General features: G+C 34.7%; 3 protein-coding genes across 6 annotated transcripts; 1 reads left to right on the top strand and 2 right to left on the bottom strand.

Moving 5' to 3' along the window:
• Nucleotides 1-1,750: 1,750 nt before the first annotated feature.
• LOC103493748 (DNA-directed RNA polymerases IV and V subunit 2-like) lies at nucleotides 1,751-9,807 on the top strand. The gene is made up of 8 exons (XM_008454627.3): nucleotides 1,751-1,898; nucleotides 2,442-2,930; nucleotides 3,052-3,270; nucleotides 3,988-4,877; nucleotides 5,316-5,607; nucleotides 6,053-6,994; nucleotides 7,654-7,925; nucleotides 9,172-9,807. The coding sequence occupies exons 2-8, from the start codon at nucleotides 2,454-2,456 to the stop codon at nucleotides 9,671-9,673; spliced, it is 3,594 nt and encodes a 1,197-aa protein (XP_008452849.1). The 5' UTR covers nucleotides 1,751-1,898; nucleotides 2,442-2,453; the 3' UTR covers nucleotides 9,674-9,807.
• Nucleotides 1,770-16,425, bottom strand: LOC103493749 (3-hydroxyisobutyryl-CoA hydrolase-like protein 2, mitochondrial). 3 transcript variants are annotated; one of them, XR_538505.3, is made up of 16 exons: nucleotides 16,105-16,425; nucleotides 15,859-15,939; nucleotides 15,672-15,740; nucleotides 15,417-15,480; nucleotides 14,265-14,344; nucleotides 13,948-14,031; nucleotides 13,407-13,491; nucleotides 12,578-12,663; nucleotides 12,369-12,490; nucleotides 11,990-12,050; nucleotides 11,343-11,441; nucleotides 11,120-11,221; nucleotides 11,003-11,044; nucleotides 10,724-10,879; nucleotides 10,363-10,421; nucleotides 1,770-1,915 (listed from the first exon to the last, which is right to left on the bottom strand). XR_538505.3 is itself a non-coding variant. In XM_017045821.2 (15 exons), exons 1-14 carry the CDS (start codon nucleotides 16,231-16,233, stop codon nucleotides 10,763-10,765), a joined length of 1,221 nt encoding a protein of 406 aa, XP_016901310.1. In that variant the 5' UTR covers nucleotides 16,234-16,425; the 3' UTR covers nucleotides 10,171-10,421; nucleotides 10,724-10,762. The 3 variants fall into 3 exon arrangements, 2 of the variants coding, with proteins under 2 accessions (XP_016901310.1, XP_008452850.1); XM_017045821.2 differs by lacking the exon at nucleotides 1,770-1,915 and having other exon boundaries at nucleotides 10,171-10,421; XM_008454628.3 differs by lacking the exons at nucleotides 1,770-1,915; nucleotides 10,363-10,421 and having other exon boundaries at nucleotides 10,607-10,879.
• A 626-nt stretch (nucleotides 16,426-17,051) lies between these two features.
• LOC103493746 (uncharacterized) lies at nucleotides 17,052-21,491 on the bottom strand. Of its 2 annotated transcripts, none has more exons than XM_051087811.1 (7): nucleotides 21,283-21,491; nucleotides 20,954-21,158; nucleotides 20,137-20,338; nucleotides 19,676-19,869; nucleotides 18,979-19,132; nucleotides 18,109-18,273; nucleotides 17,052-17,741 (listed from the first exon to the last, which is right to left on the bottom strand). In XM_051087811.1, exons 1-7 carry the CDS (start codon nucleotides 21,464-21,466, stop codon nucleotides 17,709-17,711), a joined length of 1,137 nt encoding a protein of 378 aa, XP_050943768.1. In that variant the 5' UTR covers nucleotides 21,467-21,491; the 3' UTR covers nucleotides 17,052-17,708. The 2 variants fall into 2 exon arrangements, with proteins under 2 accessions (XP_050943768.1, XP_008452848.1); XM_008454626.3 differs by having other exon boundaries at nucleotides 17,052-17,770; nucleotides 21,283-21,490.
• Between the last annotated feature and the right edge of the window lie 830 nt (nucleotides 21,492-22,321).

Here is a 22,321-nt window from a genome sequence, read left to right on the forward strand (position 1 = left end):
TCTCTAGGGATCATATTAACATGAAACTGCCCTGATGTCTGATGCTTGAATAGGTCAACAGAACAGCCAAATTATTTTCACTCGCAGTTGGTACGAAACATTGTATAATCAGAGAGCTAATGATAAATGACCATTTGTGTTGAGGTTGAATGGAATAATGGAAGAAGGCTTAAAATAAAGCATTTGAGAACATCTAGCAAATAACTAAATACCTTTGAAGATAGAGTTGATTAAACAAATAATGGTATTTTTACTTATTTATTTTTACTATGCTTTGGCTTGAGAGATTGAACCTCGAGATCAATGATACATGTTTGTTGTTAGTTGAACTATGCTCGTGGTGAGAGATTGAACTTCTAATTTCGAAAACAATAATACATATTTAATGTTAGTTGAGTTATGCTCGTTGTAGTTACAAATAATGTATCTAAACGTGGACTTATACTTTTTAATTTGAAAGTTACATTGAAAATGACGAGGGAAGTTCAAACCTAACAGCCACCCTGTCTGGTAACCAATTGATTTTTTACTTTTAGTTTTTAAATCAACCTTATAAACAAAAAATCGAATGCTCGTCGGGGCTTAACAATTATGTATAAATGAACAATATTATTTCATAACATGTAAATGTTAGATAGTTTTAACCAAGCAAACATAGTTCAACTAGTTAAGAAATATGCTATCAAATTTTAAGGTTAGAGATCTCGTTCCCTCATTCTTCTACTAAACTAAAGAAAGTTAATTGAATTCTAGTTAAATTTTTGGCGATAATTAAAGAAAAAAACAAGTCAAAAGTTGTCTTGTTTTTTAAATTTGATTATGAGTTCATTAATATTGAATATAAACCAATGAAAATAGATTATGACTAAATAAGTTTAATTTAAAAAAAACAAACATTATTTATGCATACTAATCCGATCATTATTTATGCAGATTGATCATCGTACCATCCGGTAAGAACAAATATTATTTAATGCATACTAATTCAATCAAATTAAACAGATTAGCTCTATTGTAATAATTATTCGAAATCACCTAATCATAATTTAGCTGGTTAAAAAAATGCTTCAAATGATAAAGTGGAAGGTATGGATTCACTTATTCCTCACTCAAACTATATATAAATACGATAATAATACATGAAATCTTTATTCTTCAAGCTTTAGCTAAACATTTTATGCTAAAATAGTTATAATTCAACCAACAAAAAAATTAGGTTAAAGAAAATTAAATGCCGGAAGATTTGAGCAAATTACAAAAATATCATAGAAATAGAAATAAACGTAACTTAAACTCTCAAACTCTCAAACTTTTAGTTATGAAACCAACACGAGCTTAACTTAATTGACATCTTTGTCTTCTAAAAACGAAAAATGTCTGAGTTCAAATTCTAAAAATCAAATACAATTATTACAATTTCTAAACACTTTTCTGTCATATAAAATTTCATTAATCACCATTTCTTGCGTGGGTTTTGAAATTTGCTATCACAACAAATTTACTTCAATGCCCCTCGCAGTTCTTCGTATTTACCATTAATATATAGCTTCAGTCTCCCAGCTTCATTTCCCTCCCAAGAACACGAAGGATGCGTGCGTCTTTTTCGTTTCCCTTACTCCGTACTGTCATTATTCGAAGGTTTTTTCTCACTTCTCTCCTCCTCCTCCTCCTCCTCCGTGCTTCTTTCACCATTCTTCTCATCTACCAACGCTAATTCTCTCCATTTTCTTCCAATTTCTTGCTTCCGCAGCACAATCTGATCGTCTCCTCTCCGAAACCGCCGTCCGACTCGAACGAGGATCGACGGCATTGCCTGGACTCTCCATTCTGATCGTTCGTCCGACGGATTAAGCCGGTGGACTCGTCCTTAGGAACTTGCCTAGGGTTTAATCTTCAAGGTATTTGAATCTCTTGCCTGCGTGATCGCATGAACTGTTATTTGCTGCTGTCTTCGTTAGGTATAGTGTTGTTTTCAGTATGTGTTTCGATCATCTTAGTGTGAGGTCTTCTTTCATTTAGGGAGTTCAGTGAGTGTGGCGTATATGTGAACTAGTACTGGTTACTGGTTTAGCTTTTACTTTGGATTTCGTAGTGTAGATTTGATTCGAGCATGGTAGTGTGTGAGGACTTGTTTCATTTAGGGAGTTCAGTGAGTGTAGCGTATGTGTGAACTGGTGCCGGTGTTGCTACTGGTTACTGGTTTAGCTTTTACTTCCGATTTTGTCTTGGATTCTTATTTCTCAGGGCCGTAAATATGCGTAGATTATAATGTTGATTAACTTTTATCGATGAGCAACATTGTAAATTAACTGATTGTTTGATAGACGCTTCTATTCACTCTGCCTGTTCTGTGTAGAAATTTCATTAGGTTTTGTGATATTATTTGTTCGAGAAACTTTAGTATTTGTATCTGCTTCTTAAGTTGTCTTTATTTGTCGTAGACCTTGAAAATAATGGGGACATCAGGGACAAAGGACGATATAGAGATGAATAGCGAGGGGGAAGACTTATCACCTGGAATGGATTTGGATACAGATGATGATGATGATTATTATTCTGAGCCAGTCAACATAAATGATCTGGGGGAAGCATTTCTGAAGGATTTTTGTAAGAAGTCATCAATGGCATTTTTTAATCAGTACGGCCTTATCAGTCACCAAATCAACTCGTACAATGACTTCATAAAAAATGGTGTTCAGAAGGCCTTTGATTTTTTTGGTGACATTTTAGTTCAGCCAGGATATGACCCCTCTAAGAAAGGAGACGGGGAGTGGAGATATGCTTCAGTGAAGTTTGGTAAGGTGACCCTTGATAAGCCAAAGTTCTGGGGTGGTGCAGCAAGTGGAAAAGAGTATAACATGCTTCCTAGGCATGCTCGACTTCAGAACATGACTTATTCATCAAGGATGAAAATAAATATCAGTTTAGAGGTGATTGGAATTTCTATGTAATTTTTACTGGTTTCTTGCTTTTTCTTAACCTTTATATCTGATAAAATACTTTTTGATGACTTGTGGGCCCTGAGTTTGTTGGTTACTTGCAATGTAATAGATATATACTCAAAAGTTAGTCAGCAGCGACAAATTTAAAACTGGAAAAGATCAATATGTCGACAAGGAACCTGTAGAAGGTGCCAGTGACAACAGGGATGTTTTTATCGGCAGACTACCTGTGATGGTGAATTCTGACCTCTGCTGGATGAAGGATGAGCAGAAACGTGACTGTGAATTTGATCGTGGAGGTTATTTTTTAATCAAAGGTGCAGAAAAAGTGAGTACATTCCCCACGAAAATTTTCCCTCACTCATTTTCCCCATCATAGTTGTGTTTTTTTTTTGAAAGGGAAACAAGGTCCCCTTAAAGTTATGTATTATCTGTAAACAAGTTTCACTATTTTCCTGAATTCTACTGTCACCAAATAATCATTTCAAAACTTTTAATGGATTGTTTGTTTGAAGATATTATTATTACTTGTCAAGTTGACATAGTGTTTCTTATAATCTATTTATTATTTATTATTACCTTTTAAGATAAAATATTCACATCACGTCTGGGACTAAAACTTATGACATTTGGAAGTAAGGAGAGATATCTTAACTGTTTAGCTGTTTTCATTTTTGGCATTTGTATGTTATTTTATTGAGTTTTACTTATTTGTTATTATTTTTAACAGAAAATCAGAGTATTGTATTTCTCAGGAAATAGTTGTCCTGGAAAAGGGGAGCCATTGCTGGCTTAATTATCTGATCGTTCAGGCTTGTGATTTGCCTCCTGATGGGACATAAAATTCAGTCAAGAAATATTAGTTCTACAAAATTTTATTTCATTACGAACTATATTTTGTAAAAATGATTAATTATACAATCTACTTCTCCGTGTTTTAAATTTTTGTAGATATTTCTTTCTTATTCTGCATGTATATTAGTCCAAGTGGTTAACTTTTGTTCTCCTTTTAACAACTTTAATATTGTTTTCATGTTCATTCCAGATATTTATTGCTCAAGAGCAAATTTGTTTGAGAAGACTCTGGATTTCTAATGTTCAAGGCTGGACTGTGGCATACAGATCAGAAGTTAAGAGAAATAGACTAATTATTAGACTAGTTGAAAATTCCAAGTCTGAAGATCTAAAAAGCAAGGAGAAAGTCCTCAATGTTTATTTTTTGTCCACGGAAGTTCCTGTATGGATTTTATTCTTTGCACTTGGTGTTTCATCGGACAAAGAAATAGTAGATTTAATTGATTATGGCAGGGATGATCCGACTGTTCTGAATATTCTCTTTGCCTCTGTTCGTGAAGTTGATAATGATGATAAGTGGAAAGACTTTCGAAGAGGTAAAAGAGCATTAACTTTTTTGGACAATGAAATTAGAAAGACCAGTTTCCCACCTGCTGAAAAAATTGAAGATTGTCTGAACCTGTATCTTTTTGCCAGCTTGAAAGGCTTAAAGCAAAAGTGTCATTTCCTTGGTTATATGGTTAAATGTCTCCTGCAAGCCTATACTGGCCGTAGGAAATGTGACAATAGGGATGATTTTCGCAATAAGAGGTTTGAGTTGGCTGCAGAACTGCTTGAAAGAGAGCTTAAAGTACATATTGCACATGCACGTAGACGCATGGAAAAAGCTTTACAAAGGGACCTCTATGGGGATCGTCAAGTGCGTCCGATAGAACACTATTTGGATGCTTCCATAATCACTAATGGTCTATCCCGAGCATTCTCTACTGGAGCATGGGCGCATGCATTTAAGAGGATGGAAAGGATTTCAGGTGTGGTGGCTACTCTTGGTCGTGCTAATCCCTTACAGACAATGGCGGAGTTGAGGAGAACACGTCAACAGGTTGCATACACTGGGAAAGTTGGGGATGCAAGATACCCGTGAGTTATCTTAACTTCATATAGTTCTTGTCTTTTTGTATTATTAGCTATGGTGTTGATATATTAATGTTTGAATTTTTCTTTTTTGAGCTCTGATTCTAAGGACACTTCTGCCTTGTCTGTACTACTCATTTATAGGTTCTACTAAATGTTAGCAAACAGCTACTTTTGAAAAGTCATGGGATTCATCTTTCTGCCTTGTAGTTACGAGTTTATAGATGGTACTTGAAACAACTTTTTAGAACTTCCCGGGGTTCTTTCTTTTACAAAATGTGCAAATGTGAATGAGCTCATGAGATTGTGAATACCTTCCCTTGACATTTTGTTTAGAAGTTGATCTCGGATTGGGATCCATGTATGATGAAGAGGAAAGATAAATTGAATTATTATCTGTTCATCTAGTTTCTAAAAGTGTCTAATGTATCTTTTTCTGGACAGGCATCCTTCTCACTGGGGAAGGGTTTGCTTTCTCTCCACTCCGGATGGTGAAAATTGTGGGCTTATTAAAAATTTGTCCGGCACAGGACTTGTAAGCTTAAACACGACGAAACCGATAATTCCCACATTGTTTTGCTGTGGAATGGAGAATTTGGCGGACAATACATCTACTTCTCTTTGTGGGAAGTACAGAATTTTTCTTGATGGGGAATGGGTTGGAGTTTGTGAAGATTCCCTTTCATTTGTCACGAAAGTGAGACGCAAGCGACGAAGAAATCCGTTTCTGCATCAGGTTATTTCACTAAATAATTCTTTGATGGACCTATATGAGATTTCAAACAATTTTTTAAGGCACCTTGATGTCGATTGTCATTATTTTCTGGATTATTTCCAATAAATCATTTTCAACATGCATGTTGGTCAGTTGGTGACTGGTGTTTGCTAGAATTTGCCTCTTTTTTAATCCAATAAAAATTTCCATTCCACTTATTGTTAATATCTACCATATAACTCGTTGGGCATTTCTTTTACGTCCAATAGGCATATCTCATATCTGTTGGTATTCTTCATCTCTTTTATCGTCAGAGGCGGCAGATAATTGCCATCTACTTTCACGGACTTCAATAGATGTTTTTTAATTTTATCTATTTATTTAAAAGTGTTTGCAACATATACTCTGATTATCTTTTGTGATCTACGATATATTCATTTCTTTTGAATCATTCCATGTACTATAGGTAGAAGTCAAAAGAGATGAACAACTGAAAGAAGTACGTATATTTTCCGATGCTGGAAGGATATTACGTCCTCTCCTAGTCGTAGAGAACTTAAATAGGATTGACAAGTCTAAGGGAGAAAACTACACTTTTCAATCCCTTTTGGACAAGGGAATAATCGAACTTGTTGGAACTGAAGAAGAAGAAGACTGTCGTGTAGCTTGGAGTATTAAGCATCTTATGGAAGATGAAGGGACCACAAAATATTCCCATTGTGAACTTGATATGTCATTTTTATTAGGTTTGAGCTGCGGACTTGTCCCTTTTGCAAATCACGACCATGCCAGAAGGGCTCTGTTTCAATCCCAGAAGCACTCTAATCAAGCTATTGGATTTTCAACAACCAATTCTAATTTTCGTGTGGATACTTTATCCCACCAGTTACATTATCCACAAAGGCCACTTTTTCGTACAATGACTGCTGATTGCCTTGGAACACCTGGATACCTGTCATCTCACACCGGTATACTCCCCAAACCCGAGTTCTATAATGGTCAGAATGCTATTGTGGCAGTCAATGTTCACCTGGGTTACAACCAAGAAGATTCATTAGTAATGAACAGAGCCTCTCTTGAGCGTGGCATGTTTCGGTCTGAGCATACCCGGAGTTACAAGGCTGAGGTAGATAATAAAGAATCTTCAGAGAAGAGGAGAAAATCTGATGATACAATAAATTTTGGGAAGACTCAAAGTAAAATTGGAAGAGTTGACAGCTTAGATGACGATGGCTTCCCTTATATTGGCGCAAATTTGCAGAGTGGAGACATTGTCATTGGTAGATGTGCGGAATCTGGGGCCGATCACAGTATCAAACTGAAGCACACTGAGAAGGGCATGGTTCAGAAAGTTGTGCTCTCTTCTAATGACGACGGGAAGAACTATGCTGTTGTATCCCTCAGACAGGTACTTTCCTGAATTACAAATTAATCATTGGTGCCTCCTAGGAGATCATATTAGATGTGAAAATTGTTTATACCTTTTTCCACGACCATTTGGTTTTTGGTTTTTAATTTTTGATAACCGTACTTATCTTTTCACTATTCTCTATCTTTGTTTTCTTCTCACTATTCTCTATCTTTGTTTTCATCTTTCCTAAGTAAATATTTAGATTCTAAGCTAAATATTGGAAACAAGGACAAGTTTCTAGAAGCTACTTTTTTAAGTTTTCAAAACTTGAATTTTGAGAACACTCCTCGAAAAGTATACAAGAAAACAAAGAAACATGTAATATTATCGGAAGAGTGTTTATTAAGGTACTTTCTAGTGACCATTTGGTTTTTTGTTTCTCATTTGTGAGAATTAAGTCTCTAAACACTCCTTTCTCTAAATTTCTTTTTTTGTTTTCGACTTTTTACCAATGTTTTAAAAAATTAAGCCAAGTTTTGAGAACTAGAAAAAGTAGTTTCTAAAAACAAGTTTTGTTTTCAGAATTTAGTAAAGAATTCAACGTCTTTACTTAAGAAAGATACCTATACAGGCCTTATCGATCTTGTATATTCTCTCTCTATCTTGATTATCCATTAGAATCAGCTGTTTCTCAAATACATCATCTCTTTTGGCAGGTTCGATCTCCTTGTCTTGGAGACAAGTTTTCAAGTATGCATGGACAAAAGGGAGTTCTGGGGTTTTTGGAGTCTCAAGAGAATTTCCCCTTCACCATCCAGGGGATAGTTCCAGATATTGTTATAAACCCACATGCTTTTCCTTCGCGACAGACTCCTGGTCAACTATTGGAAGCGGCTCTCGGGAAAGGCATCGCTGCTGGCGGTTCTCTGAAATACGCAACGCCTTTCTCAACTCCTTCTGTTGATGCCATTACCGACCAGCTTCACAGGTAACTGTTTTAAGAGCTTTTAAATTGGCAGTAGTAGATCTCATGGCTATCTCCAAGTTTAATTGCATGCACTTATCTCAATTTATAAAATACGTTTTACTCCTTTTTTCTTCTTAACTTCTATCTTCATTTTATTTCATCCTTCAAATTTAGAGAATCTATTTTGGTTCAGGAGCTAACCTAAAAAACCGTTTTCATTTCCATCAACTTGTAAATCGCTTCGTAGAAACTCAGCCTTTTGTTTTTGATTTAGCTTATTGAACAAATGTCAGCTTAGAATACCTTCTAGTTTCAACAATTCTGAAAACAATACATATATATATTTTTTATAAAATATAGCTATAAGCTTTTATAAATTATGTTTACTCAAAATACTCGTTTTAAATAATGTACATAAATGTTTTTTATTCTTACTACATTTTCTAAAGATTTTTGGTTAGTACTTCATGTTAGATAATCAATATTCCACGGTCTTTTTAATTTTTTAGGCTTTATTCCTATAACCGTCTGGTTTTTAAAAATTATGTCTATGAATACCACTCTCAACTATCGGTTTCTATGCTTTGGGAATGTATAAAAACTAAAACAAAAAATTTAAAAACTTGTTTTTGTTTTTTGAAATCGACCAGTAGTTACTTCTTTGTTTTTTCATCTCTTTTACAAAACTAATCCAATTTTTTCCAACTACTTTTCATTTTCTAAGATCTTTTTTAATTAAAAAAAAAAAAAAAAAACTACTTTTGGTTATTCAAAAGCACGCCTGCTAAAAATATCTATCTTAAATGATTAATTTTTCCGAAGGCAAACTTAGATGCTGAGTGAATCTTTTAAGGCCCTGTTTGGCAAACACCATTTTCTTTTAGAAAATTTAGATACCCTTCCTGTTTTGTATATTTCTTAAATACAAAATTGTTGAATTCTTCTTCGAATTTTAAAAACAATGCAAACTTTTTAAAAACTATTTTCTTTTTAATTTTCAAATATTAACTTGGTTGTTTAGAACTATTAGCAAAAAACAAATAACGAATAAAGAAATTTGGAATTTTAAGTGGCGTTTACAGGCTTTAGTTTTGAAAAACGAGAAAAAAAAAAAACAGGTATCAAATGGGATTTAATTTATTTGATTTAATTAATAAAGAAGTTTTTAATTTTATCCAAATGCAGACAGATTATTTCTTTTCAGGAGATCAATGCAAAATATCTTAAAAATTCGAACTAATATTTGATGTTGAATATTTGTGGGCAGGGCGGGGTTTTCAAGATGGGGAAGCGAGAGAGTGTACAATGGCCGAACTGGTGAAATGATGCGATCTCTCATATTCATGGGTCCAACCTTCTACCAGCGCTTAATCCACATGGCTGAAGACAAGGTTAAATTTCGCAACACCGGCCCTGTCCACCCTCTCACCCGACAACCTGTTGCTGACCGTAAGCGTTTTGGTGGGATCAAGTTTGGGGAGATGGAACGTGATTGTCTTATAGCCCATGGTGCCTCTGCCAACTTGCACGAACGTCTGTTTACCCTCAGCGACTCTTCCCAGATGCACGTTTGCCAGAAATGCAAGAATGTTGCTAGTGTGATTCAGCGATCAGTGGCTGGTGGTCGTAAGATAAGGGGTCCATATTGTCGGGTTTGTGAATCAGTCGATGATATTGTAAGGGTAAATGTACCCTATGGAGCCAAGTTGTTGTGCCAGGAGCTTTTCAGCATGGGTATCAATCTCAAGTTTGAAACACAACTTTGTTGATTATGATTGGTCGGAGTTAATAATTTGGCCTTCTTTTTCTTTAGTCTTTTGACCAACTCCGAAGATGTCTTATTGTAATTTTGAAGGGCAAATATTCTCACAACAAACGTGATGTGGTGGTTACCTTTGTTTTTTGTTTGTTTGTTTTTTTCTTTCTGTTTAGTGTTAGAATATGTGGCCGCTGAACTGAATGGTATAGTAATTAGGCTGTATTGGACGATGGGGTAACTTTTAGGATGACTTTTTGAAAGGGTAAAAGGGTAAAAATGTAATTATTGTCAATGAAGATTACCATTGAGTATGGCCAGACCATTTAAGGTAGTATCTTAAAAAATTTCAAACACAATTTTCATAGTATAATTGAGAATGGGATTCAACCGAATTAAAAGTCATGTCATTTATTGTTTAAATATACTTGTTTTTTTTATTAATAATTGTATATTAGACCAAAAAAAAATCTAAAATATAGTAAAACATCGATGTTACATTCATATGTATTATGATAATGAACACAAATAGCAACTTATGATAATGAACACAAATAGCAATATATTGTGATCCATCGTAGATGATAATAATTTTGTAAATATTTTCAAATTTTGTCATTTAAAATAATTTTTCAGAAAACATACTCCTAAAAACATTTGACAAATGAATTTCTAGTAGTCTTGGTTGGGGATTTAGCATACCTTGACCGTTATTCACAAGCCTTGAATGTCGGTCCACTGAAATTATCCATGCTTCAAAACTAAAAAAAATTGTAACATTACAGATTTAATTATTAATGTCAAATCCATACCTTTCAAAATCAATTTCACGTAAAAACATAAACGGATTACTAAAAATTGATAAAAAAAAAAAAAAAAAAAAAAAAATCCATTTGATTGGCTGATTAAAAAAGAAAAAGAAAACGCTAATACACTGGATGAGAGGGGAGAAAAAGCCTGCCAAAATGGCCATTAAAGGTGAAATTCCTCATCTAAATGAGAGAAATTGAGTGGCTAAAATAATAATAATTTGGTACAGAAGTAGTGGGGAAAAAAATATTACCCACGAGACTGAATTTGGATGTCTCTCTCTTAACAAACCTCAAATGAACGGTTCCCGTAATGCTGTGGGCAGCTCTAGTTCAGGCAATTCACCTGCCCGTGAAAAATAGCTATCCACCATCTCTTTACTCACATCCTCTAGTCTGGGAGGATTCCACTGCATGGTTTAGCAACCAAAAGATTTAATTATTTTTGCCTAGAAATCCTTTTATATATAACTATTTAACCCATAAAAAATAGGCCATTGGAAGAGTTGTTCTAAAAACTTGAAGTGACAAACCTTGGGAGCGAAGTCTTTATCCACCAGCCGAGATCGAACACCCTATTAATGCATACAAAATGTAAGGTGTCGTATTACGAATTTGAACTGTCCAAACAAATTTGGAAGGCTAATTACCTCGTAGAAGTCGGTAGATGTGTGCTTTAAAATTCCATTGAGGGATATCCTGTATTCACGAGCAAGACATTGGTCGAGACTTTGAAACCTACCTTCACGGATCTACAATTACAATAGGATAAAATAAGAGGATTGAGGAGTTAATGTATTCATCCCGAGTGAGTAACATGAGTGTAAATGAAAAACAAAAATGGAAGATGAAAAAGGAAAGAAAGAAACTCACAGATCTTAATGTAACTTTCAGGCTCAATGGCGAAGCTTCTCCAAGTAACTTCAGTGTTGTAGAATACCATTCATCATAAGACTGTGCAGCCTCTTTTTTCTGACGAGTGAATACAAACAATACTTCAGTAAAATTACCATTGTGATTTCTGGAATGAAGAACCGTTTCAGTTTGGAACTTGTCTTGGTTTATGCGCCTCAAGAGTTTTTTATTCTTAGTAAAGGTCAGCGACTTATACACTTAGGTTAGTTAATGAATTCTAATCGTCCAACAATTGTCCAAAATCTTAAAGCCTAAGAAGCACGACATGCATTGGATGTGTTAAAAAAAATATATAATTTTTATACCACGAAAACCTTTATGTAAATGGGTTGATACATTTATATACTTAAAAAAAATTAGTTTGATAAATTTTATTATTTTTGTTATATGCGTCTTTTTAGTCTACTCAACAAGTATCTTATGTGCATCTTTTCCTTTTCTGTTATAGAAATATGTATGTCTAATACATTTGTTACACTAAAAAGTGTCTGATACGTGTCCAACAAGAGTTGGGAGTGTTGGAGTGTCCGACATGGACACACTAGCCAAACTAAAGTGCCCTTACTACTTTGCTTGAGGATTTAGAAATAGGAGACAATGCTTACCAAGGCTTCCAAAATTTCCTCGAGAGTGTCATGGCTAAAACACTTATCAATTGCATCGAGCCTGTGGAAAAAGAAAGGTTTGGAAATGATTAAGAGTCTAGAAGACAAGAACACTTAATCGTCAGCATTCAATAATAAACCACAATCATTTGTGTGTGTGATGAAAGGTAAATTCTATCCTACGATTGATTAATCCCACTGTTAGTTGATGCTTTATGTCGAGGTTCAGTATTTAACTCAGCCAACAGTTCTGTACGTTGGGTAAGTCCAAATTCTCAAAAGTAAAATCAACTTCATGCAATTTTTGTTCGTATAACATCCATAGGAGCTAGGACATATAATCTAAACAAAGAGGAAAGATGTAAGAGAAGAATATTACTTGTAAAGAACACTCCTCCTATCAGGATAAACAATATCACCATATGCAGCAAGAGATGATTCTATGACAGAAGGGTCATCGGTTATCAGTTTACCAAGGCGTTCATCAATCCCGGCAAATCTCTGCCAGAATCATATATTTAACATTACAAGCTATGAATGAATGAGAATGAGAAATGAAAAAAAAGGATGAAGGAACGGAAAACCAACTGCATTGAGCGAATAGTGTGTAGCTAGGCCACACGCAATCATCTCCACCCCATTGAGTTTATCACCAGTTAGAGCTAAATACTCGCCTGCAAGGAAGAAAATTGTTCAAGAAGATAAACTGTTTTTCAGACGAGCAATTAAATTTAGGGACTAACATATATGATTTAATTAAAGGATAGTATAACTAGGAAGAGTCTAGTTCAACATACATCAATATGTGCTAAGGACCAAAAGGTCCGTGGTTCAAATCTCCCACCCCATTTGTACTAAAAAATAGTAACAATAAATAAAAATAAAAATAACAACAAGGGATAGCAGAAAAGATTATGCAATTAAATATGTTGCTTTGGGATGTATTACTTGATCGAGTATACAATTATTGCCATCTGATCCTAACAGAACTTCCACTTAAAAAAATAGATGTACCACAATGATGATGTTCACTTTTCCTTCATATTTTTTTTGCCGTTCTTATATGCTTCAAGGGAAGCCAGCCATGAGAAATCTTCATCAGTGAACCAAATTCAGGGATCTTAAGCCTCTAGGATTTATCCAGTTCTTGAAAAATGGATTGGCATTGTGCCTACCGAATTTACTTCGGAGTCAATCATACATGCTCTATTCTTCCAATTGAACTAATTTGAGGAATCCAACATTGCACCATGTGCTCAACTTTTAAAACAACTAATTAAATATGATTAATTAATTTACTGCACAATAATCAGGTCTATACTTTATTTATTTATTATTATTATTATTATTTTTGTGGGGTGGGGTGGGGTGGGGGGGGTCACAATTTCCAAATGCTGCAAGACTTGATATACACTACCTAAGTAGCCAGGAAGACGAGAAAGGTAGAAGGAAGCTCCCGCATCAGGATGGAAACCCATTCGAACCTCAGGATGAGAAAAAACCTGAACAGAAGGGTGCAATATAAATGGGTATATTTCTGGCGATTTTGAAAAATAGGAGTTGTGAAATCTGTGCAGAAAGGTTATAGGTACCTATCCCATTCAGACGATATCATACACTCAGATAAACAAGTTCATGGGATATGCAACTTTTAGATTTAAATAGTACCTTTGCACTTTCCTTTGTTTCATTTCTATCGCTTTGGAAGATCATTCCCTCAAACAATGTTCAATGAATGAGAAGTTCATTTCTTGTTTAGCTATCAAACATTTTAAGACAGTCATCTTAGTTTTAATAAATTTCTCCATTTTCAAATACTTGAATTTATTTATTCAAATATCATGTTATACATATGTATAATGAGCAATGTGACAATGTCAAATAAGAGTCATTTAAGTATGCAGATAGAACTGCATCACAAAGAGATGATTGCACTTATTGCACCTGTATTCACTTACAGTTCTATCAGTCACCAATCTGAACAATCCTGGAAGGACAATCCCTGCCCCGGCTCCCATCATGATGCCATCCAACAGTGCCACCTGATAAAACAATAATTACAGGCTACAGAGTTTTATAGGCATCGTGGAGTTCATACTTAAATGCATATGCAAACAAAATGAAGAGGGGAAAAAATAATAAATTGCATACTGAAGAAACTCTCTTTAACCTCAACAGTAACCCTAAGCCCAGAGAAAAAATCATAAAGGACTGATAAGCTCTCTTTAGTCAATCACAGTATGGAATATTTCAGCAGAGGCCATGAATTACTCACATGTGGCTTCAAGAAAGTTCCTTGAAGATATACAAATTTGTACAATGTCTCAAAAAACTTCTTGCAGTCTTCAATATTTCCTGTCCCCAAAAGTAAAAAGGATCAACTTAGCACCATAAACTGGATGTAAGATGAAGAAAACCTGTTAGGCTGTTGGCGTAGTTTTCTTTTTTCCTTCCGTTTTAATTTTTTCCTATTTTGTTACAAGCATGAAAACAATTAAAAAAAAAATGAACGTTGATTATTGTCCAAAAGTTGGACCAACCATGGGAAAGATTTCTATAGTGAGACACTGTCTAATTCACTAAGTCTAAGAACCTTTAATAAACAATTTTCATCTAACCAAACTGGTTCAGTAAGTCACTATATTCTTTTTCTAAAAAATAAAAAATGCGATAATAATGAATTCTGAGTCCAAAGAAATAAAGGCCATCGGGAAATATTAAGGTGATTCCAGTTCCACTTATTTCCTTTATATTGTTTGAATAAACCTTGGTGCTCAAAGTGTTTGACATGTAATTGTGAGGGGAGAGCATTCAATGCTTATTGTGAGGTTTCTTACGATACCAAGGGATAATTATTGAGTTCAATTTTTCCTTCTCTCCATCCTTCCAGAATCTTTTCTCTCTAGTCGCTATTATAGTTTCCCCAAAGCAAAAGCCAAGACAATACGGAGGTTTTCCTCTGCATTCTATTTCTTGAATAGGAATTAGATCAGCTTAGGTCTCCAACCTCAAACATTTTTGCTAATACTGACAGTTTTCTTTCTTACTTTTGGCAAGCGCAAGTTAAAGAATGCTTTCACGATTTCCCTAATATTGTACTGGTTTTGATTTCCAGTCATCTCTCATCTCCGTTTGCATTTTTATCCAATTCAATACATTTGTTTCATATTAAAAGATTAGCTAAAATGACAATCATATAATTCCCGGAGAAACTGATAGTATTTGCCATTCATAATGAGAATGGTAAGGCACGAACAACATTAACATAAAACAAACAATGTCAAAGCCAATTTATGCCTTAACAGATTCACAATACTCATTAGCGAAACTGAATCCTACAAAATTACATGATCGTATGAATGCCTCAACCAATGCTGCTAATTATTAGTTAGCAAAGTTCCATTTGAAACATCGGAAGACCTCTCACCTTCATTTGACAAATTATAAAGCGCGACAACATCTGGACCGGAGCAAAAGGCCCTGCCGCTTCCCTTCAAAGAAAATAATATGACGCTTGTAAGATATGGAAGGCAAAACAAGTCCGAATGATAAAACATTATCTAAACTTACAACAGCTTCCATATAAACTAAGACGTTTCTGACAGTGGAAATATAAAAACTAAATCGGAGAAAGTGTTCAACATTTGAGCATCCGTGAATTTACGCACAAAACAATTCACACCTTCATTAAAACAAATCCGATATCAGAATTTTCCTCCCACGACTCATAAAGTCTGTTCAGCCGGGCTACCTACAACAAATACATCTCGTATTTGAACATGTTCCAACGAGTAGGTAATTGTGACTCAAACAAGACAGCAAGTTAATCTCAAAACACAGAAAAGAATCAAAGAAACATAGAAAAGAACCATAGAAGTAGTGAGAGCATTGAGAGCTGATGGTCTATTGAGGATAGCTGCTCTTGAATTCGGTCTTCCTTCCACCAGAACCTAAGAATCACATAAATACCTCTTCAGAAAAAAACCAGTAGCTGCTCAGTAAGCTCCTCCGAAGATGAATCAAGTTTAGGGGAGAAAAACAGATAGGACGAGACGCATTTCCGCGTCTGATTACTTGTTAACAAACTAAAAAAAGAACTCCGAACACGAACGAACCTGGTCGGAAAGATCATCAGTTTGAGCATAGTTTGGCAGAGCAGAGAAGCTTCTCTTCAGGTTAGAAAATGAACTAAATCGTTGAAATGAAGATCTTCTCACTACTTCCAGTGCTTTCAATCTCTGCATCTCTCACCGTTTTTCTTAAAAATCGGTGTGAATTGTTCTAGATTCCGCAATCTTTCTTCTCGTCTATGAATTCTTTGAAGCTAAGAACAACGCTTTCAAATTTCAAGCGAAGTTCAAAGAAATTTTGCTCCGTATTGCGGCTACGAGACCGTTCTTGATTCGGAGATTTTGGGACTGCTGGTGTTTAGTTGGAGGGAAAATAGCCCATTTCATTAGGCGCTAACTCTAGCTAAATAGGCCGAAGGGTTCTTTGTAATGAGGCCCAAGCCCAACCATGAAATGGCCCAACTATCTGGAAACCCGGTCCAGCATAAGGCCCATGAGGATTTGATGCATATTTAAGCATTTTTCTGAATATTAATATTAGGTTATTTATTTAGCATATTTATTATTTTTTTAAAAAATATATTTTGCTTACTATTCATAAAAATTACAAAATAGATGGAATATATTTAAATTTTCTCCTCAATTGTTTTGTTGACGTTCACCGGGATTCATGTATCATACAAAATGTTTGAAATAACGTACATGTTTCCATTTACGATGTCTTAACCAATTGAATTATGTTCACGTTAATTTGTAAATTCATACATAATTCAATTGGCTAAAATATTATATGTTTGTTATAAGAATTCAAATGATCCCATCTCCACAACTACTTAATCAAACTAAAAGAGAGAAAAAGGTGACCAAAACTATTCCAAATTTGTAAGAAACTATTAACGTTTTTTTTCTCGTATATATAACGTTTCAATTCTAAAGAACAACACGAGGCAAACTAGAAATCTTACGTCTAAAGCAAATTAAAGAGAGCAAAATAATGGACAAAATAAAGGAAGAAATTAATTGACAAAAATGATCTTTAAATATTTATAAAGTCATTCCAAACAAACTCTCGACTCTACTTGAATTGCAAAAGACACTATGGCAATATCATCCTCGCAATAAGACACATCTAAATTGAATTTGTACCACTACCAATCTAGTGTAGAGATGTACTAAATAATGAGCCACATGATTTGTTGTAGCTTGTTCCTCTGTAATTTCATCAAACCTCCATTTATTCAAGTGCAAATCAGCTGGAAAATGTAGGGCCATCCTGTATGGCTTTAACAGGAAGAGTATAAGGAGAATTCCAGTCAGCATCAAACACTTCTTGAAGCTGCTTAACAATAGCTGGGTTGTATGTTCCAAAGCTGACACCAGAAGTTACATAAAAGTAATCCCATCCAAGATTGCTTGTTCCTATATGTGCTCTAACGTCACTAACTGCATACTTTCCATGTTGAACTCTAGTAAAACTTGGATATCTGTTTTCCGTTCTTGTTCTGTTGTGATAAAGTGCTGGTCCTGTTTCGTTGTATCCGGGAACCACATAGTATTTGATCTCAACTTTGCCAAAACAATCATTGAACTTTGAAGAGTTACAGAGGATGTTTGAGTAGAGGAGAGACTTGAGGTATGGATCAGTGCCCTCAACAAAATGTGTCCAGTATGATACCAATAATCTGACAGTTGCATTTTTTGAAAAGACGACCTATAAATAAATGGTTTTGTCAATATTTAAAAACTAGAATGTAATTCATTTTCTACCAGATTGTACAAACAAGATGACCTCGGTATTGAAACTTGAAAGGGTTGTGGTTAGGATGTAGAGGATACCAGGTGGCCTCACATGATTTCAAAGTACTTAACATCACTAATTTCTATAGTGCTTAACTATTGTGTACCTTCCCGTCTGTTAAATGTTTTTGTAAGATCAACAACCTAAGTCTACCCCTTGACTTTTAAATTTATGGTTAATAGGTCCATAAACGTTAAAAGATAGAAAAGTTTACCATAGGAACAGACAGGAAAAGTCACGTTGAAATTTACCTCCGATATTGCAGAAGACAAGGACGACCAGTAAATTGTGGGGTTGGTAAATTCAGACTGACCCAGCCAGTCCATGGTACTAATCCTAACAGTTGCTCCATTGCTCACAGATTTAATTGTGTCTGACCATGCCTGTTCATCAGATTGGTACCTGCCAAATAATAGCTGTAGACTGCAAATTAATTTAAATTGGAGGATAAAATGAGGCACTATCTATAAACTACGGGTGTTTGGGGTGCCAATTTAATATTATAGTCAGTGATTATTATAGTCTTTGAATTATAACAGGGATGCAAACTATTTTAGTTTGGATAATATATAGTAAACACGAAATAAAGAAGGAAAAAGAGGATAAGAAGATAAGTAGGAAATAGTAAACATGGTAACAAATAGTAAATGCTGTTAGCAGGGAAGCATGGGTTCAAAATCTGACAGAAGTCCAGAAAATAAACATTTCACTTGAAATTAAGTTGAAGTGATTCATATCAAAATGATATAATTCACTAAAGTAAATTGGTTCCGACCTAAAGTTGTATGTTAAACTAATATTCCAACAAAAGAACCTAGGGATATCGATTAATTCATTCACTTCTCAAGCACTATATTTGCATGTATCATGCTCCAAAATGATGAAATTATAATTTGATAAGATTGTTCAATTTAGTATGTCGTTAAATACACTCTCTTAAATTTGCATGAATCATGCTCCACAATAATGAGATTATAATACACTACTTAATAGTTTTTTATAGCATGGCTCAGCGCACTCAGCTTTTGTTCTTTTTCCCCTTAAGCATTGCCCTTAGTTTAGTTTAAACTTCGTATTGCAGAAGAGAAATAGCATAAAAAGGTGACAGTATCGTCAACTACCTCTGGAGGGGCGAAAGAGAGGTAGCAAGAGTGAGGCAGCAACGTTGATAAGCGGCTACCAGGAGTCTGGATTGATAAATTGAGTGTGTAAGGATCTGATATAATCGGATAGCCCAAAGTATGGAGAAACTTAACATATGGTGGAAGCGGGGACCTGCAAAATTGTTAACAGTAAACATATTGGCAACGTCATACATGAGTGTATATCCTAGATTTAACGAAGAGGAATGTGGTACTAGGAAATGTTTAAGCAATACAAACTAAATGACAGCGATACAAATATAATGGTATGTCTAATGTGTTTCTCATTCAAACAAAAATAATCTAATTAGATATATCATTTACTACGGGAGTATCAAACACAACCAGGGGACAAAGCACACATTTTACATAAATTAGGCACCACCTGGGCCTTCAATTGATTTGATCACTGGGAAGGTAGATAAGTTTTTAAGGATTCCAACCTCCTAAGATGCATGGTGTGATAGATTACAATTATTAAAAGGACCATGCAATGTTCTTGATAAGTGGCTCGCGATGTATGCATTCCTTCAGGAGCTAGAAAAAGAGGTTCTCAGTTCCCTCAATCTAACAGCTCAAAAAAAGGAAGAAAAAAGAAATCTGCTACCAATATCGAATAAATCACAAATGTACATTCTTCTGAAAAACAAAGGATGACGAGAATGGTTGGACTTGCCTGCATCTAGACTCGGGATCAATAAAATATGACCAGCAAGGAACTTTTCTTTGTGTCTGCCACTGGTGGTCAAATATTGTTCTTGTGTAATCCGTGGGATTAAGAAATGCAAGTTTCAATAAATTGTCAAAATAGACCTTGACATGAGCTGCTATTTTTGGACAGCCTGTAAGATATATTCCGAGTTCCTTCACCTAAAACCATCAAGTGATAGGAGCATCAACCTTAAGATTCAATTTCATTGTGTTCGTGTGACCAATACTATAGAAAAGCAAAGAATTCAACAAAAACGTTAAAAAAGGATACCCTGGAAGTCAGAATTATATATTTCACTAATAAATAAAAACTATTATCAAAGATTTGGAGCTCCATCTGTTTTAAACTATCCTCAATCCTCATCAATAAACAATGTGATTGAAGGTAAGTTTTTGATATAAAAAGTTCTTCCAATAAAAGCTTACCTGTGAAAGAGATTTCCAGTCCTGGTTTGCAGACCCTATATACACATCTCTATCATCAGATATCCAAACTTTGGAGTGGACTATGCCTGATCCATACCAATCACCAAGTAATAAAGTTACATTCTGCACGTTTGGCCTTCCAGATGCTAAGTCAGCTGGTTCTTTTCCAAAGGTTGGATATACCCCCGAGTGAGATACCAACCTACATAATTAGAAGTTCTCAAATCAATAAAAATAATGAAGAATTTCAAGATTATATATTCATTATTTTTCACATAGTGTAATTTTCCTTATCCATAAAATGGGAGGTTTTTTCCCAACTAGTCTACTATTTCAAATCAAAAGTTGTCCTTACTTACATTCCATGGTTATCCCCTAATCTAATCGATTTGAGTCTTTAGTTGCATTCCCAACTATTACTCATATCTTCTTTTTTCTTTTCTTTTCTTTTTTTGAGTGTACAGGTGGGGGAATGAATCCCCAACCTCTAGGTATGGAGGTCATGCCAATAACACTGAGTTAAGCTCATTTTGGCGGTATCACATCTTCTTGAAAATGTCTGCTTATAGTTCATAACCAGAAATTGTTTCACCATTCAAATAGATAAGCAATTAAAAATCTTTAAAACTTACACATTGATCTTATCCTCGTCAAGGAGTAAAATACGCATATTTTGAACTACCAAGTATAATTTAATACTACAGTTCGTTAAGGTCAACTCCAGAGCAGTTTGCCATTTGGATTTCAACCATTTCCGTTTCCGAGCCCTATATTATTATCAAAGCAACACCAATGACCAAACCCAGATTCAATCTACCTGACATTGACATTGCGATCGGCAGCTTTCTCTATGGCTGAATAAACATCATAACCTTTATTAGCCCCAAATTTCTTCAAATCCTCATTCGAGTATCCATAGTCCCCTGATCGAGAATCATTAGGACCAGCTAGTAATTCCCAGTACTGAGCAATGATATCCAAACGCCGCGTCGAGTTTCCAGCTAACCATACGAATACATCTCCTGATAATCCAACAAATCAAAGAATTAGGACAAAGTTTCTAGGGATCTAAACCGATGAGCAAAGAAATAAGCAAAATAATCAAATGAATTGAAATGCAAATGGAAAAATGAGTATTAGATTTACGAGTAGAGAGGACGCCTTGAACCAGCTGAAGCTGCGGCATATCGGTGGGAATTGATTGTACAAGCCAACCCTTGCATTGTGATCGAGTGAAGGAGAGAACAGGCGGGAATTGGCTGATGAAAAAGAAGAAGAACAAGAGAGCACTGAAAATGGTAGTTACAGTTAGACTGTGTGTCTTCTTCATCCTTCAACGTTCTTTGAAATTTTGCTGAGCAAATTATCCTTTTTATCCTCAAATTTATGGCTTTTTTACGTTTTAGGTAGGAAATTTGTGATTATTAATATATGATATGATCACTTTGACGTATTAATTAGTACCATTTAGGTTGAGGTTGCCAAAATGAACATATAATTTTGTGTTACGACAAACAAGTTTAGATTATTTTTTGGATCGAACGAGAGTAAAGATTTAAACATGTATATTTATCTTTTTAATTTATTTTATTACAAATATAAGTAGGAAATTTGTGATTATTAATATATAAATATGTCAACTGAGCTATGATTAGTTAGCATATTAACCGATTTGCTAAGTTCATACTTATTCATTTTCATGTAAAATATTCGTACTAACTTTCAAATTTCTATAATTGCATTAGTAAAATCAATACAATTACAATCCATCTTTGCTTAATGGATACAAAACACCCATACTTTAGCACCTAGTATAACGGCCCCCGGTGCAACAACAAGCACCAATTTGACTTGGGAGTGGTGATTTAGTGGTAGTGGGCGACAAAGTTGCCTTGTTATCTATTTCATTAGGAATCGCAGATTTTTTGGTACACCATATTCATGCATTTATGATTCATGTAACGGTATTGATACTCCTAAAAGGTGTTTTATTTTCTCGTAGCTCTGTTTGATACTAGATAAAGCAAATTTTGATTTTCGTTTCCCTTGTGAAGTAGGCAATTTCTTCCAAAGATTTTTGTTCTTTTTATTTGTTCTTGTATGTTTTTGTTTGAGGAAGACCTTTTTTGTTCTTATGCTTTATGAATTTTGGAAATTGCATGTAGATCCATTGCAATAACGACAA

Source organism: Cucumis melo, chromosome 7 (assembly GCF_025177605.1).
Source record: "Cucumis melo cultivar AY chromosome 7, USDA_Cmelo_AY_1.0, whole genome shotgun sequence".
Classification (NCBI taxonomy): domain Eukaryota; kingdom Viridiplantae; phylum Streptophyta; class Magnoliopsida; order Cucurbitales; family Cucurbitaceae; genus Cucumis; species Cucumis melo.

Bases quoted from the DNA above. Each gene is read 5' to 3' on its own strand.
- LOC103493748 (XM_008454627.3), top strand. From the start codon at position 2,454: ATGGGGACATCAGGGACAAAGGACGATATAGAGATGAATAGCGAGGGG. The intron at 4,878-5,315 runs GTGAGTTATCTT...TTTTCTGGACAG, and splicing joins GTTGGGGATGCAAGATACCC to GCATCCTTCTCACTGGGGAA. The intron at 5,608-6,052 runs GTTATTTCACTA...CATGTACTATAG, and splicing joins GAAATCCGTTTCTGCATCAG to GTAGAAGTCAAAAGAGATGA.
- LOC103493749 (XM_017045821.2), bottom strand. From the start codon at position 16,233: ATGCAGAGATTGAAAGCACTGGAAGTAGTGAGAAGATCTTCATTTCAA. The intron at 15,481-15,671 runs GTGTGAATTGTT...TTTTCTTTGAAG, and splicing joins TCGGATTTGTTTTAATGAAG to GGAAGCGGCAGGGCCTTTTG. The intron at 12,664-13,406 runs GTAGTGTATATC...TCTTCCTTGCAG, and splicing joins TCGTCTTCCTGGCTACTTAG to GCGAGTATTTAGCTCTAACT.
- LOC103493746 (XM_008454626.3), bottom strand. From the start codon at position 21,466: ATGAAGAAGACACACAGTCTAACTGTAACTACCATTTTCAGTGCTCTC. The intron at 21,159-21,282 runs GTAAATCTAATA...TTGGATTATCAG, and splicing joins TCAAGGCGTCCTCTCTACTC to GAGATGTATTCGTATGGTTA. The intron at 20,339-20,953 runs GTAGATTGAATC...CTAATTATGTAG, and splicing joins GATCGCAATGTCAATGTCAG to GTTGGTATCTCACTCGGGGG.